Below are 15,195 nucleotides of genomic sequence, written 5' to 3'. Positions count from 1 at the left end.
AAAATAGTAACCACCTTTGCTTGTTTTCAGTATTTTTTAGTACTCTGCTCAACTGCTGGATGTCATACTATGGCAATGATGGCCTTCAGGCTGAGCTGAATTCGTGGTGAAAATTCTGGTCTAGTGAGAGGTGACCCTGCTCATGGCAGAGAGTTTGGAACTAGATGATCTTTAAGGTGCCTTCCATCTCTTTAACACTCTATAACTCTATGATTCTGCATCAAATGTATCCACATTCATTTCTTACTGATGTTCTGCATGAGCCATTTCTCCTACATCATATGGAACAAAAGGGAGCTCACAGAGGAAAGCTTTAACCAGTTAATCTGGCCTCTGTAAACTTAGATAAAGTACGAGGTGAGCAACTGACTCCTATTTGTCTCTTACCAGTGTCACTGTCAAACATGAACAAATGAGCTCACTTTTGCAGCCATTCTTTGGCAAGAATAATGCACAAGGACACCTGAAAAATTTCTTTAATGTAGCAGATTATGAACCATATGCTCTTGCCATATGGAATACGTAGGTGTGGGCCACCAAGGTATTACAAGTGAGAGAAGTGGAGATTCCTCCTTCTTAAATGTGTGAGTTGTTATTGTAGTCCTTATTTTCAAAGCTGTCCCTCTTGTTCACAGTGAAACTGAAAAGCACAAGAAGTATTTGCTGCCCACGTTCTGCACATTGAGTGAACTTTCAAGACAGACACTTGGTGTGTCATCACCCAGGCAAGGAAGGACAAGTCAAGGTCTGCCTGTCATTCAAAAGTTCACTTGCAGTCTCCCAGGAAATCTGAATGATGGTCATACATAACCCCTGGGAATGGCATTAACTATGGCTCTGGGGAAATAAAATAAACAGGGGTGTTTAAACATCACAAGTGCCGCTGCAAATCAGAGTCATAAAAAAGTAGGGTTGTAAACAACATTTGTAGGTCAACCAAGGCCTTCTGTAGCCACACAACTCACATGTGTGAGGGGAAGTGCTCATATAGCACAAACAGAACACAGAAATCACAGCAATAATTATATTTAAAAATGGATGATACAACTATGAAATAAATATGTTATTTTCCCAGCAACAGCACAGTGTGTGGACTAAAGTATACAAAGTTTATGCTGTGCGCAGCATCTTAAAAAACATGAAAGGCTCAGAGTCATACGCATATCATGGCTTTACAAATCAATTTTAATGGCCTTTATGTATAGGTGATAATCTGTCACCATCAATTTTTTCAGTAACTTTTCACGTCAGCCATAAAAACTGCAATTTTTTTTATAAAGCCAGTAGAAATTAAATAGTGTATAATCTGAGCCTATTACTAAAACTTGTTTGTTCTATATGCAATACACTTGATGTGTCTGTGTTCTTACACACTCACTACAGTGGTTTTGTCTTCAGAATACGCTCTGATAATGAATATGTTAATCCACTGACAAGAGTGGACTTTTAATATTTTTCAGTTTTATGACCCAGGAATTATGATGCCAACAGGCTAAATGCCATAGACTACATAAGGCAATAGCCAAGAAGTTTCTTGTGCTGCTGGCACAAAAGAAATCCCCCAAAAATGGGGAGTCTTGGCTTAGATGTTCAATCCATCAATTGTCAACTGTGTCAGCTGGAACAAATTGCTCTGCTTTAGCTTTCTTATAAATCAGGAATGACTCCTTTCCAGCACTGTGCAGGGTTGGTGTTGGGAAGCTGAGGGAATCCCAAGGGAATTCCTTCTGGAGGAGCACTTGAGGAGCAGTCCAAAGCTCTCTGTCCTCATCTCCTGCAGAGCCAGAGGCAGCAGCCATACGAAATGGGGTGCAGAGATGTTGAAAGGAGTCCCAGTCCTTTGGAGAACCCACTGGTGTCCTGACAGGCAGAGGAAGAATTCTTTTCCCCAAGGACAGTCAGACCTGGGGCATTTGGCCATTTTCAGACACCCTTGAGATGGCTCCAGGTTGAGGGAGAGTAGGTCTTGGGCGTTTCCTGGCAGGCATGACCAGTCTGGGGGATGAGAAGGCAGATCCTGCTCACAGGGGTAGGGAATAGCGGATCACCAGCACTGGGGTAAGGAAGGACTTCTCCCCTGAGGGCAGATTGGCACTAGTCCCTGTGGGTTTTTTTACTTCCTCTGTGGCGCTGAGCATGATCACTGGTCAGGGCTCCTCAAGTCCCTTTTGGCTTGGCTGCTGCCTGCTGCTCACATGCTATGAAGGTCTCTCATGCCCTGCATCTGGAGGGAGGAAGGCTTTCTTATCTCCCACGATGGGCTAGCAAGTGTTTCTGGGGTTTTTTTGCCTTCCTCTGCAGCACTGAGCATGGCCCCTTGCCAGAGCTCCTTTGGGCTTGCTGCTCCTGCTCCAGGAAGGTGGCCCTCATATCCTGCATCCAGTGGGAGGAAGCTTTCTTAGACTCCCAGAGTGGGCCCCATGGGTGGCTCTGGGTCTGTTTGTGTCCTCTGCAGCACTGAGCACCGACCATGCCAGGGCTCCTGTTCCCCTGCAGCTCAGTCCTTACCTGCTGCTCTTGCACCTCCAGGGTACCACTCGTGTTCTGGCTTGGTCTTTCTTTTCCATCACAGGCCAAGAAGCACAGAGGAGCAATTTTTAGAGTGCAAAAATAATTGACATCAGTAGGTGAATAATTTGGAAAATATCATGCACCTCCTTATTTTCTTCTTCCTAAAATTCAGATCCTCATTCTTAAAATTCTTGCTCTCCAGGAGACAGGAACTGCTGGACTTGTGCTCTTATGTCATACTCTGAGAATATCATGCTTAGTGATATGTGACATTAATGATAGTCCTTTCTTCCCAAAGCCTGAAACAAAAAAAGAATTTAAAAAAAAGGGAAAAAAATATAAAGTAGATGAGGGAATATATTGGATGTGTTTCTTGGTGGTTTTGGGGTTTTTTGCATGACAAATAAAAATTCAGGGGACAAAAAATTCATTATCTGCACACCACACAGGATTTGTGACTTTCTGTGGGTCTCCCTTTCCTTTGCCAGGCTTCAAGTGATACTTTTTCAGGCTAAAGTGGGGGTTTCATCACCCTGCTCCTGGCTACATGTGCATCCCATCTTAATGCTTGTGAGCATCTGCTGTGAAACAGATTGAGAAAAATGCAGTAAAATCCTGTTACCACTTGTAACCTTTGTGTCCTGCAAAATGGTTTTGGAGCTGAACCTGTTTGCCTTGGCTGAGAAATTGTCTTTTACCATTTTCTTTTGAGTATTTATACATGTGACCCCCATGCACACTGTTTAATGCCTATTTATCAGCTGAATTTCCATGATTTTGTTGCAACTTTTTTTGTGACTCTTGTCAAAGATCTTCCTTTGCTCAAAAAAAAAAAAAAAAGGTTGGAACACCTTTCTAATTCCATGTAAAAATGGAGAAAAGTGCTGTTCTTAGTATGTAATTAGTAAGGGCTAAATCAGCATTCACACACTGCCTGTCCATTTCAAAGGAGTGTAAAACAAGGCTGTGTGACCAGTGGGAGAGGAGAGGGAGGAATCAGAGGGAGAAGTTTTAGACGTCTTCTATACAGTGTGACTGGAAGGCACCTGGGATGAGATATAAACCCAAATATGGCCATGATTTAGAAAAGAAATATTAAGGGAAATGGTTTAAGGAAAATGAAAAGGGGAAAGGGAAAGGAGAAGAGAGGGGAGAGGAGGGGAGGAGACTGTTAAAGGAAGAAGAGAGCAAAGTTACACCTACACAGCCAAAACAATATCCATCTGCTATGGCTAAAAGATGTGACCTCTCTTTTTTGATGTGGCAGTCAGTGCAATGATCAAGGAATTTTATAATTCCGGTCTGGACTGCTGCTAGATACACTACTATAGGGGAATGCAATTAGTACAGCTAAACCAAATTATTTCAGGATGTGCTATTTCGACATCTCTTTGCCTCACTGGGCCCTTTGCTAAAAGGGAAGTGTGGTCTTGAAATGACCTGGCTCCTGGTTTGCTTTCAATTGTGACTCAAAACATGGGCTTCAGCTGACAAATTAGATATAGTTTGAAGTCCTTGCTCCCTGCAGACCGTCTTTTTCCTAACAGCCCTTTGGAAAGGGGGCACTGCTGGCAAGGATTCGTCTCCAGTCTTTCTCTGCCTGATGATCTGTCAGAGCCATGTCTGGGCACATGTGAGGGCCTGTCTCTTCACACACAGCTGGCATCAAAATGCTGAAATTCCTTCACTGAGCAGACAGCCTGGCAGCTTTCTGCACTCATTGCACCACTTTTGCAGACTAGTTAGTCATCAAGCGCATGATAGAGGATTGGTTTTCATCATTTCTTCAATTAATTTAAAAGAAAAAGAGAGATGTTCTTTTGCATGTGAATGACCTCATTGATACTTTCATCCCACTGCCATTCCCAATTGTGTCCAGTGCACAGCCACCAAGGACAGGCACAGCCCCACGTCCTTTGGAGTGTGGGGACTGCCTTGAGGCCAGCACCCCAAAGGCCTTCCACTGAAGAGCAGATATCCCTTTAGAAGAAAACAAACCTTCCTTTAGAAGAAAACAAACCTTCCCCTAGAAGAAAAATGGAGCTGGTGAAGGATCTGGAACACAAGTCCTGTGAGGAGTGGCTGAGGCTGCTGGGGGTATTTAGTTTGGAGAAAAGGGGGCTCAGGAGGGACCTTATTGCTCTTTACAACCACCAGAAAGGAGGTTGTAGCCAACAGGGCTCTGTCTCTTCTCCCAGGTAACAAGTGACAGGACGAGAGGAAATGGCCTCAAGTTGCACCAAGGGAGGTGCAGTTTAGAGTAGATATTAGGAATAAATGTTCATGGAAAGGGTAGTCAGACATTTGAACAGACTGCTCAGGGAAGTGTTGGAGTCACCATCCCTGCAGGTATTTAAAAGAGCTGTAGATGTGGCTCTTAGGGACATGGTTTAGTTGTGGCCTTGGCAGTGCTGGGTTAATGGTTCAGCCTGATGACCTTAGAGATCTTTTCCAACCTAAACAATTCTGTGATTCTACACTTCTTGAGAATTAAAAGGCTGCCTAAATGGCTGCTAGATTTTTAGAAGTCATGAGGTCCCTGAGATGAGGGCAGGCAGTGCAGACTTAAAGAACCAATAGACCTATAGAGATGCCACCTTTTGGACTTTCTGATTGCACAGGAGCCTCTCTAACTGTAGGAACAACTGAAATACAAATAAAGAACTGTTATAGACCAAGCGACTGCTCTCATCTGCTTTTTTGTTTTGTTTTAGGTTTTTATTTTTAATCAAATTTTGTTTTGAGAAGTACACAAAATCTGAGACAAACTTATAGAGGGTGGGACACAAAAAGACAATCACAGTATGTACAAATCTTATGGTCCAATCTTTCTGTGAAATTGGACTCCAGCTGTTTTGTTCCATACCCAGGGTAGCCAAGTACCTGCTGAGCTTCCCTACAGCAGCAGCAGCAGCACAGGCTGTGCGTGGGAATTTGTCCCTTCCACACCATGGGGCCAAGGGCCCTTTGCTAAGAAAGTGAAAGGCAACTATCTCCTTTACTTCAGTGGGTAACATTTTAAGTTCTATTTTATTCTGTTCCTTTCCTTGCAAAAACAATCCTATCTTTCCATTGGAAAAAAAAGTGCAACCATTCCAAATCAAAATGACTTCATGCGCGTCCTTATGACTCACTTCCCCCCGCTCGGCGCTCAGCCAGGAGGGGTGTGTTGCAGTCACTGCTGATCACCAGCCCGGGGGAGTAGGTCTGTTCTCTGGATGCCTTTTGGCTCTGAAATAGGGTAGTTGCAGTTCTGGCCTGAAACAAAACTTAAGCACTTCCTGGACATTGTTTGTAGCAGGATTTTTCCAACCTACCCAGGACATCTTTGCTACCCAAATTGAACATTTCTGGAAATTAACCCATTTAGTTTGCATAGATATCAATTACAATGATTCCGATTCTGTTTTTGAAGAAATAACATTTTCACAGTAATGATTTCTGATTGTACAGTTCCACCTTAAGAATCCAGCTTTTCCATGATGCTCACAATTACCTTGCCATGTTCCATGACAAAGAGAGAAAACACTGAATTCAGCCTTCTAATGTTTTTGGCTTATTTAGAAGTGGATTTTGTAGTAATACATCACTTCCTTCCTTTACGTTGATGTTTTATGAACTTCCATCTTCTTTCTTGGTCAGCTTCCCCCTTCCACTGATGAAATAGTACATTTCTTGTGGACAAAAATGTTCTTACTGATAGCCTATGACACTTAAGAGTAAAAACAGAAACTAAACTTCCACAGGCTGAAGTTTTACAAGATTTCCATCCTTATGTTTCTCAAAATGGGAGTGTCTTCCAACTTCCAGTTTTTATCTGACACAGAGGCTGATTACCCCTGCTCCTCCTTTCAACTGTCTTGGAAGGACAACAGGTGAGATCTTAGGGAAAAGGTCTCACTAGGGCCAATTACAATGTGACCCTGTAGTTTTGTGAGTCTTTTATCCTGTCGTTAAAGCAAACCCACAAAGTCCAAAAGAAAATTTTCATGCTTGCAGCACTAAAACTGGACTCTAAGAACCAAATGAAAGAGCAGATTTGCCACCTCAGAGTTTTGCTGCCTTTGTTTTTGTGGAGTCAAATGTGGGCCATAAACACCTAGTGCTTGGTCTGTTTTCAGCTATTGGTGTTTCTGCCACGTCGCTCTGGAACCTACAGACCTGTTCTGCCCAGTGAGGTCCTCTGATGAGGAGAACTTCCCAAAGACAACGTTGTCTTCCCCGGTTACAAGTGCCAAACCCCCAGAGTGACCAGGAGGTGGAGAGAGAGGAGAGGCAGAGTGAGATGTGGTGCTTCAGTAGAGCTTCTGGACGGAATCTGACTCTGTCCTGAAAAATTGAAAAGGAGAAAGTTGGCATGTGAGTGGTGACTTGACAAAAAGTGTATTTGAAGTTTGTGTGACACATTTTGCATGAATGCATTGATGGGAGATTGTTTGTAAATCCCATGTGGATTTTGGATCATTTTCAAAATTCTCATTTTGTGTGTGTACACCATCCAGAAAAGCCAGTCTCAAGGTACTGTGACACACAAGTTTTGCTCCTTCATAGAAAGGGCACAGAAACTCAGCAGTAATGAATGGAACTTAATTTTCTGGATGACTAAGAATTGTTTAAAACCCTGCTAGAAAACCAACAAGCAGCCAGCTGCCCAGTGGAAGGTGTCCCTGCCCATGTCAGGGCAGTTGGAACTTCATGTTCTTTAAGATCCCTTCCAACCCAAACTATTATACAATTCTAGGACGAAAAGACATTGTCATTCTTCCTACTTGGGATCTGAGATAGACACTGTGATTAAGAGTCCATAAATAATGGTAATAATATAAAAAAGTCATGGCCACAGAAGCTTAGGTGGTAGCAGAACTGTGTATCACTATTTGCATGTAACCCACAAGTGGACAAATCACCCTTGGCACAGGCGGTACCTGCAACCTGTGCAGGGTGTAGGACACCATGAAAGACTTTGAATCCCTGACATAAACAGAAGAGAAATTTTTCCTGGAAGTGTTCAAGTCCAACTCCTTCTCTTGGAAGATCAGGCTGTTCCTACTGCTGTGGTTCAGCTTTAAGTATCTCACTGTAGTTAACTCATCACTAGTTGATGTGCTTCCCTCTCCTCTTCCTCGGAGGAATGTGTGATATTCACAGGCAGAGAGCAGGAAAACATCAAGCAGTCCTCAGTAATCAGATAAAATTAATTAAATGCAGAAATTCAATTTGGCCCTTAAAAATTGAAATGTAATCTATTCAGCAAATAAACAGAAATGTTGTCAGAGAAAAACTGTTTCTGGTTTATATTAATAACAATATGGGCTGATCTGGTTGACTGCAAAGTGTCAATGAGAACTAGTGAAAACTATTTCTATATATAAAGCCTTTGTTCTCGCAGGTTATTTAACGTTTTTAAGTTCCTTCCAAGATAACAACCAACACAAAATAGATTCTCCTCCTCCTTTCTTAAGAAATTGCTGAAAAAAAGGAAAAAAAAGGAAAAAGGGAGATGTGGCTGATGATTTTCTTTAAAAGAATTTGACAACAGAAATACTTCTCCCTTTTACAAAAAATACATATAAAAGGTCAGGATTTTGTTCTGTCCTCATCCCTTAGTCCCTCAAAATCCAGCAGTACAAGAACCATCAGTTGTCAAAAGTTTGAGATTTCGTTTATGCTCCTGTAGCAAAATGAAACACTTGTCCATTGTCTCAATAATTTTTTAAATAGTTTAAGAGAAAGTTGTCAGGAAGATTTTGGCTGAGTCAAACTGCCTCCTTTAAATACAGCCTACTTACCTTTTGGTTTTGAGAATTTTCCACTGCTGCTGCATTAAAAAGGCAGAACTTTTATTATTTTTTCTGAAAGGTAACAGCTGAGAGAGATTGTACCTCCTGTTCTGTTTGCTTTTATAATGTTGTAAAGTGTTGCTGTGCCATTGAAGGTACATGATGCCATCCTGAATTCAACTATGTGTTTTTTAAAGACCTTTAAACCAGTTAGAGTACTTGGGTCTAAAAAAGGATATTTCCTGTAATTTTTCAAACTGCTCATGAAGCACAGAATTGGTTTGTTGTTTTTTTTTTTTCTGTGTGGTCTTGAGATAAAACACTGGAATGTTTCTCTTCCTTAGTTTCTGTTTGAGTTTATTGCTGCCTAATCTATCTGTAATGTCATATTGTGACTGAACTTACCAAGTTAACTGCAATATAATTATTGTTGTATAAAGGATCATATCTTTCAGCTACACTAAGATACCAATTGCAGCTATTAATTTTATATCACAAAGCATTACAAGTTACATACCAATTTAACATTTTGCAGAGAATCTTTTAGAAAGAGTAATTTTTCTTGCAAGAAGGATGTGAAGGGAGAGCTCACTGATGATGGCATGTACAAGCTGGACACCTTTTCTGCATTGCATTCACACCAGAAGTGTCTACAAATGATCTTGGTGTAGTTACTTCTCTGTAGTGATTATACTTAGATACTGGATGACATTTGCCTTAATTTCCTAGAAGAGCTTATGTGGAGTCATTAATCATCTATTTTCTGAATATTTATTGCCAAAAGGACCCCTCAAACCTGTTGGTCTGGTAGTTCAACTCTACAGCTACCTGAAAGGGGGTTGTAGTGAAGTGGGCGTTGGTCTCTTCTGCCTGTGCCTTACATGAGAGGATGAGAGGAAATGGCCTTAAGTTGTGCCAGAGGAGATTCAGATCAGACAGGGAAAAATTTTTCTGAATAAGTGCTTATGCATTGGAATAAGTTGCCCAGGGAGGTGCTGGAGTCACCGTCTGTGGAAGTGTTCAAGAGGCATCTGGTTTTTGCCCTTGGGGACATGGTTTAGGGGTCATTATGATGGTGCTGAGTGATTTTGAAGGTCTCTTCCAACCCTGATGGTTCTGTGATTAAGTCATACCAAAGTAGTTTACAAAGGCCTTAATTCCCAGAACAGAGTGGCTTCCATGGTACTTGTGTTTTACTGATTTTTTTGATGCCTGTACTGGTGAGTGGCTTTATGGGTCAGTGACTGCTGGCACATCAGGATTCTTCTTTCTGCAGCCTACGTCTGTCTTAATGGTGGAGATACTTTTCCTTGTCTGCAACAGCTGGATTTTGCCAGACTTAGAGAGAACAAGCCCCTTAATTTTAATGGACTTTCTCCATTCAGCAAATTTACCAATCTTGCAAATTCAAAACACAGCACTGGATAACCATTCAGACACTTAACAAGTTAAGGAGTGTTGCCTTACCAGAAGGGAAAGATGCCTCCTCAGTCCTAGGTGGGGCTGCAAGAAAACCCCCAAGAATCAAAGTTAATTGTTTGAGCCTAGAACAGAACCACTGTACTGATATTTGATCTAAGGGTTAGTAGTTTGGGCTTTTTCTGAGGAAGAACACATTTGTCAAACAAATTGAAAGTTCAAATATGATCACAACATTAAATCAGAATAAAGGACACCTTACTGCTCCCAAAAATTAGATAATGGAAATATTTTGATGAAGCATTTTCAAAACACTTTTTTTTGTTGTTTTGAAATCTGTAAAATCTTTCACTTTGAAATTTCATGAACAAAAGTATTTCACTTTACATTCATTTTTTTTCTTTAGAATGATGTTCATTAAAAGAAAGATATTGAAGGGTATTACTTGAAAATACTTTTTCCCCTATTTTAGGCAGAATTAAATATATATAGTTGACTGTGATGAAAGTCTCCAGCTGATTTATTCAAGTAAGACACCATAAAAAGGTATAATTTGTTTTCATGTGTGTCCCCCTTTGTTTTAACCTTTTTTTTTTCAGTCAGTCAACTGGTCAAGCCCAATGCCCCATCATTCTGGTGGCCATGCTTGTCAGTGGTTCAAACATATTATCTCAGTTGATTACCATTATTCAAGCATGTATTGGGGTCTCACTCATTTTCCTAAAGAAGAAAAATAATAACTGTTGTTGCACATGTCCAGCCTTGCCACTAGAGCCAAATCTTCCAACTGCATGGGAAAAAGAAACCAGCAACTGGTTCTTTCATCTGAGAAGGTAGATGGCCTGGACTTTGACAGTACAAATGCTTAAATTCAGGGAGACCTCATTATTCATTAATGTCTGGTGTGAAGGGAGGAGGAAGAGGCAGGTGGTTTGGCTTCAGGAGTCCTGCTGCTTCTGTGGATATGCTATGTTGAACCTTAACCAAGAGGCTTTTTCTTTTCTTTCTCACATGTTCTTCCAACAAAAGCAAGGAACAGAATGAAACAGTGAAAAATTCCTTTAAAAACCGAAGTCATCCTAGTCAATGGCCATATATGGCCAAACTAAAAAAAATCTTACCTGATACACTGAGTTTAATTTTAGTTTTCTTTGTTTGATGATCCTCATCCTGTTTGTAGATGCAAATATACTCAGCATTGTCCCGTAACTGGACATTGGAGATCATTAAAGAAAGGTTGCCGTGCTTCATCTGGTCCAAAAAAAGACTAGTTCTTCCACGGAAATGTTTGTCCTGGTCCTCCAGTGAATCCTGCCCTTTGTGAAAAAAGTGCACTATCTTCTTGTCGATCTGCCAGTAGAGCCTTGACTGGGAAAAGATCAGCTCTCCAGGAGGGGTGGTGGTGCAAGGTAAAACAACAGTTTCTCCAACAAATGCATGGCATATTGTGTCTGCTTGCCCTGGAATAAAAAACAGAGAACTTCATCAGTAGGCAGCATACACAGGGAAAACAGATTTCCTATAATTTAGCTACTTCACATCATTCCTGCCCCTCTTCCTCTCCCTGCTCCCAGCCAGGTGGGAGGTAAGGCTGGTACGTGCCATGCCAGGGCTGAGGGCTGTGTATATGCTGAGCAGTGCCCAGCCACCTGTGCAGCAGGACAAATGTTGCTGTGGGCAAGTTGCCTTCTCTTTGGTAGTGTAGCTTCATCTTGAACGTGTCTCCTTAGCTGGTGATTTTTCTCCCAGCTTTGGGGGATCTTGGTCTTTGAGATCAGGCATCTGATTTGACTTTAATAGCTCAGTTCACAAGAGGAAAAGGGGATGCAGGGAAGTGAAGATGGGCACACGGGATTACACAAGTTCTAGTTTTGTTGGCAGTCTGGCTGAAATAAAAGGAGAAGTGTGAAAAGAGTGCTAGACCAGCAGGAGAAAACTACTGGATGAGTTTGGTCTCCCTCAACTCCCATTGCTTGCCTTTCAGATCGTGACTCCTGACTTATAAAGACTGTACTTAGAGGCCCCCTCCTCCCTTCCCCTGTGACACCTCGCAGGGGCTCTGACAGAACAGGCCTTTTTGCTGCAGACCTGGCTTGTTGTACTCTTGCTAATACCCATCCTGTGGTCTCTTTTAGTCTTTGGTATAATTCTCCAGCAACCCAGAGAGAAAGGTCTGTCATTATGGAAGAAGGTTTCTGTGTATTTATAAAGTATAAAAAACTAGATATTTTCAACACTGAACATGGGCTTAAGTTAACATTTTGGCCAAATCTGTTTCATAAAATGATTTTATAAATTGAAATGCAGATGAGTTAATTTGGATGGAAAAGTTTTCCCCAGCAGGGAGCAGAACAAAAACAGTGTGAGTCTGTGACTGTGCCAAGATGAAAAGCTAAAATTCACTGTGAAACAACACAATCTGTTTTCATGGCCAAGGTTCTGTGAAACATAAGGGGTAAGTAATTAGACTCAATATTTAAATGGATGTTCTTGGTCACAGTATGGTCATTCCTGTGTTCTAGGCTTGCATCAGCTCTGCATATATTAGGCTAAAGACCAAAGAGAGTCCCAGTTTCCCCTTGAAGTCACTGGCAGCCATGGCTCAGCTCGTCACATGCTCAGGCCTCTATTTCCATATCTATCAGTCTGTTTTGAGGCTTCTTTGGTGTCACACTGTGTTCAGACAGACAGACATAAAAGCAGAAGGAAAAGTGCAATACAGAAAGTTGAATCTCAGAGACAAATAAGTGTCTTCCATTATAACTCTACCACCAAACATCTGCTTCCCATGAGGTTTCAGATTTTGCAGCTGAAAATCCGCCTTTGCCCAACAATGTAAACTTTTAGCTGAAAAAACCACAAAGCCCCAGTGCTATTTCTGGTTGACTGGGGAAGGAGAATTCCTTTTCATGTGGAGTACTCAACCGTTTGCCTACACTTTGGCCACAATAACCCCACACAGCACTACAGGCTGGAAAGTGGCTCAATGGAAAAGGACCTGGGAGTGCTGGTCAGCAGTGGCTGAACATGAGCTGGTGTGTGCCCAGGTGGCCAAGAAGGCCAGTGGAATCCTGGACTGTATTAGGAATAGTGTGGTCAGCAGGACCAGGGCAGTGATTGGCCCCCAGTACTGGGCACTGGTGAGGCCACACCTCAAATCCTGTGTCCAGTCCTGGGGCTCTTAAATCAGGAGGAACACTGAGGTGCTGGAGCAAGTCCAGAGAAGGGCAACAGAGCAGGGGAAGAGTCTGGAGCAGAAGTCTGGTGAGGAGCAGCTGTGGAAGCTGGCAGTGTTCAGCCTGGAGAAAGGGAGGCTCAGGGGGGGCCTTATTGCTTTCTATAACTCCCAGAAAGGAGTTTGTTGCTAGGTGGGGACCGGTCTCTTCTCCCAGTCAACCAGTGACAGGATGAGAGGAAATGACCTTGAGTTGTGCCAGGGGAGGTTTAGGTTGGAAATCAGGAAGAAATTCCACAGAATGGATGATTAGACATTGGAATGGGCTGCCTAGGGAGGTGCTGGAGTCACCGTCCTTGGAGGTGTTTAAGGAAAGACTGGATGTAGCACCTAGTGCCATGATCTGGTTGACATGGTGGTGTTCAATCATAGGTTGGACCCCATAACCCCAGAGGTCTTTTCCAACATAATTGATTCTGTGTTTCTGTGGTTTTCAGTATGTATCAGATGCTGACCAGATTTTGCTTCTCAAAGGGGAACCTCAATTTCAACAATACATTCAAAGGGTCTTATTTATGATAAAGCTCAGCCTCCATCCACTCTTACAGCCACAGAAGAAATGACACTACAATCCCCAAGGAAACTGCCTTTGTCCTGCAATTAGTGACATGCCCAGGCAGGGCCATTCGCTGTATCCAGCACAGCTGGAGGGGCCACCACCAGCTGAGGGAGGGCAAGGAGGGTCCTGAGCCCCATCCCTGAGCTGCTCAGGCCTGAGGAGCTCAGTAAGGCTGTGCTCAGCAGAGTCACGCCCAGGCAAGGCCATGTCCGAAAGCACATTGTGGTTATGGCCGATTATGGTTAGATAACCACAGTGGGAGATGAGTGTGCCTGTGGCTGCTGGAGATATTTTGTAAGCCATGGAAGAAGGGAGGCTCCAGAAGAGCTTTCTGGTGGGGAAAAGTCCTGTCCACAGGATGCCAATAGCAAAGAGAGCACTTGCAACCTGTGTTGTTGCACATGGATGAAGAGAAGATAATCCTTACATTAGCAGAACTTGTACCTCTATTCAGAAAAATGGACAATGACCATTTTCTTAATGAGCAAAAAAGGGGGAGTGTGGGTCCTATCTCTTCATGTGGGCACCTCTGAATTTGATAATGGTTTTACAAGTGCATCTGTTTGCTTTTTGGCTTTCTGTTTGTTTTCTAGAAATGGAGGACAGCAATACCCAGTGTATCTGAGCCTTCCTTTCTTCCATGACATGGCACAAACCCCTAAAAACAGTCGTGATGACTCTACAAACACCCACCAGGTTCAGCCCATCCTGCCCTAAACTGCTTTCAGATGGTAAAACCAGGGCAACAGGAGGAAAAAAAGGAGGCACTGCTGAAGTTTGTTTCAGGAGCAGGTGACTGTAATCTGCTGTAATGAGTTACTTAACGAGCCTACAGCTGCAAAAGGTATTTTGTAGATGGAGAGAAGAGACTTCTGGGTGCAAACCAAAGAAGTGTCTTTATAGAAGCAAGTCTTGAGAAGGAGAGTAGAGTCATGCTGAAGGCTGGTGGTGTTGTGCTAATCTTCCCACTGAGGCTGTTGATGTAACAGGAGGTGTGGAAGTCGGAAGCCTCCTGGCCAGAAGTCTGAAGCAACTGTGCAGTGGAGGTGTTGGCAGCTGGATGAGCAGTGAAGGAAGCAGGATGAATAATGCTCATCTGACCTACTGGGTAAGCTTTGCATGTAGAAAGTGCAGTTCTCAGTCTTGGAACAAATTAATGTTGGCACACAACTTTCACTTGCAGTTGCACAACTTGAATGCCAAGTCAGATGAGTTTTGGCATTTTTTTAATTATGTGTTTTAAATTTTGCTCAAGTGTTTAAGGCTATCAGTGTGAAGTTGAGTGTGCTGATTTAACCAATCTGAAAGATTCCTATAGTGAGAAAATGCTGCTCTTTAGCACTGAAATTGTGGTGCAGGGAAGCTCACAAAGACCAGGGTTTTTGTTTCTCTCTCCTTTCCCCCCTGAAGGTGACCTAGGTTAAGCATCTTTGTTTATTAGCTATATGTTGGTTGAACCAGAGGCATCTGGGATGCCAGTAGGTGTTCTAGAGTTTATTACTTGTGGCAAAGAGCCTTGAAGTAGGAGATGTCTGTTGGTAGAACCGCATTTATATCATCAGAGTGAACTTGAAAGATGAAGCAGTTTAATGGTGAAAGTACTGAGAAAAATGTTCCAGTGTCAGAAACAAGGCAACAGGAAATTGTGTTTCTGAGTCCTTATAAGCCTAAACTGAAGTGTGTTACCCTGA

General features: G+C 42.5%; 1 protein-coding gene across 2 annotated transcripts in view; it reads right to left on the bottom strand.

Moving 5' to 3' along the window:
- Positions 1 to 5,201: 5,201 nt before the first annotated feature.
- Positions 5,202 to 15,195, bottom strand: part of LOC139676733 (V-set domain containing T-cell activation inhibitor 1-like) — a 32,474-nt gene continuing 22,480 nt past the window's right edge. For both annotated transcript variants that reach the window (XM_071565978.1, XM_071565986.1), the window contains 3 exons: positions 10,832 to 11,170; positions 9,759 to 9,794; positions 5,202 to 6,840 (listed from right to left, as the gene is read on the bottom strand). In XM_071565978.1, coding sequence (XP_071422079.1) covers positions 6,737 to 6,840; positions 9,759 to 9,794; positions 10,832 to 11,170 — 479 coding nt within the window. In that variant the 3' untranslated portion in view covers positions 5,202 to 6,736. The remainder of the gene's footprint in view (positions 6,841 to 9,758; positions 9,795 to 10,831; positions 11,171 to 15,195) is intronic.

This window comes from Pithys albifrons, chromosome 1, assembly GCF_047495875.1.
Source record: "Pithys albifrons albifrons isolate INPA30051 chromosome 1, PitAlb_v1, whole genome shotgun sequence".
Classification (NCBI taxonomy): Eukaryota; Metazoa; Chordata; class Aves; order Passeriformes; family Thamnophilidae; genus Pithys; species Pithys albifrons.
This window is presented reverse-complemented; position numbering and strand designations above follow the sequence as displayed.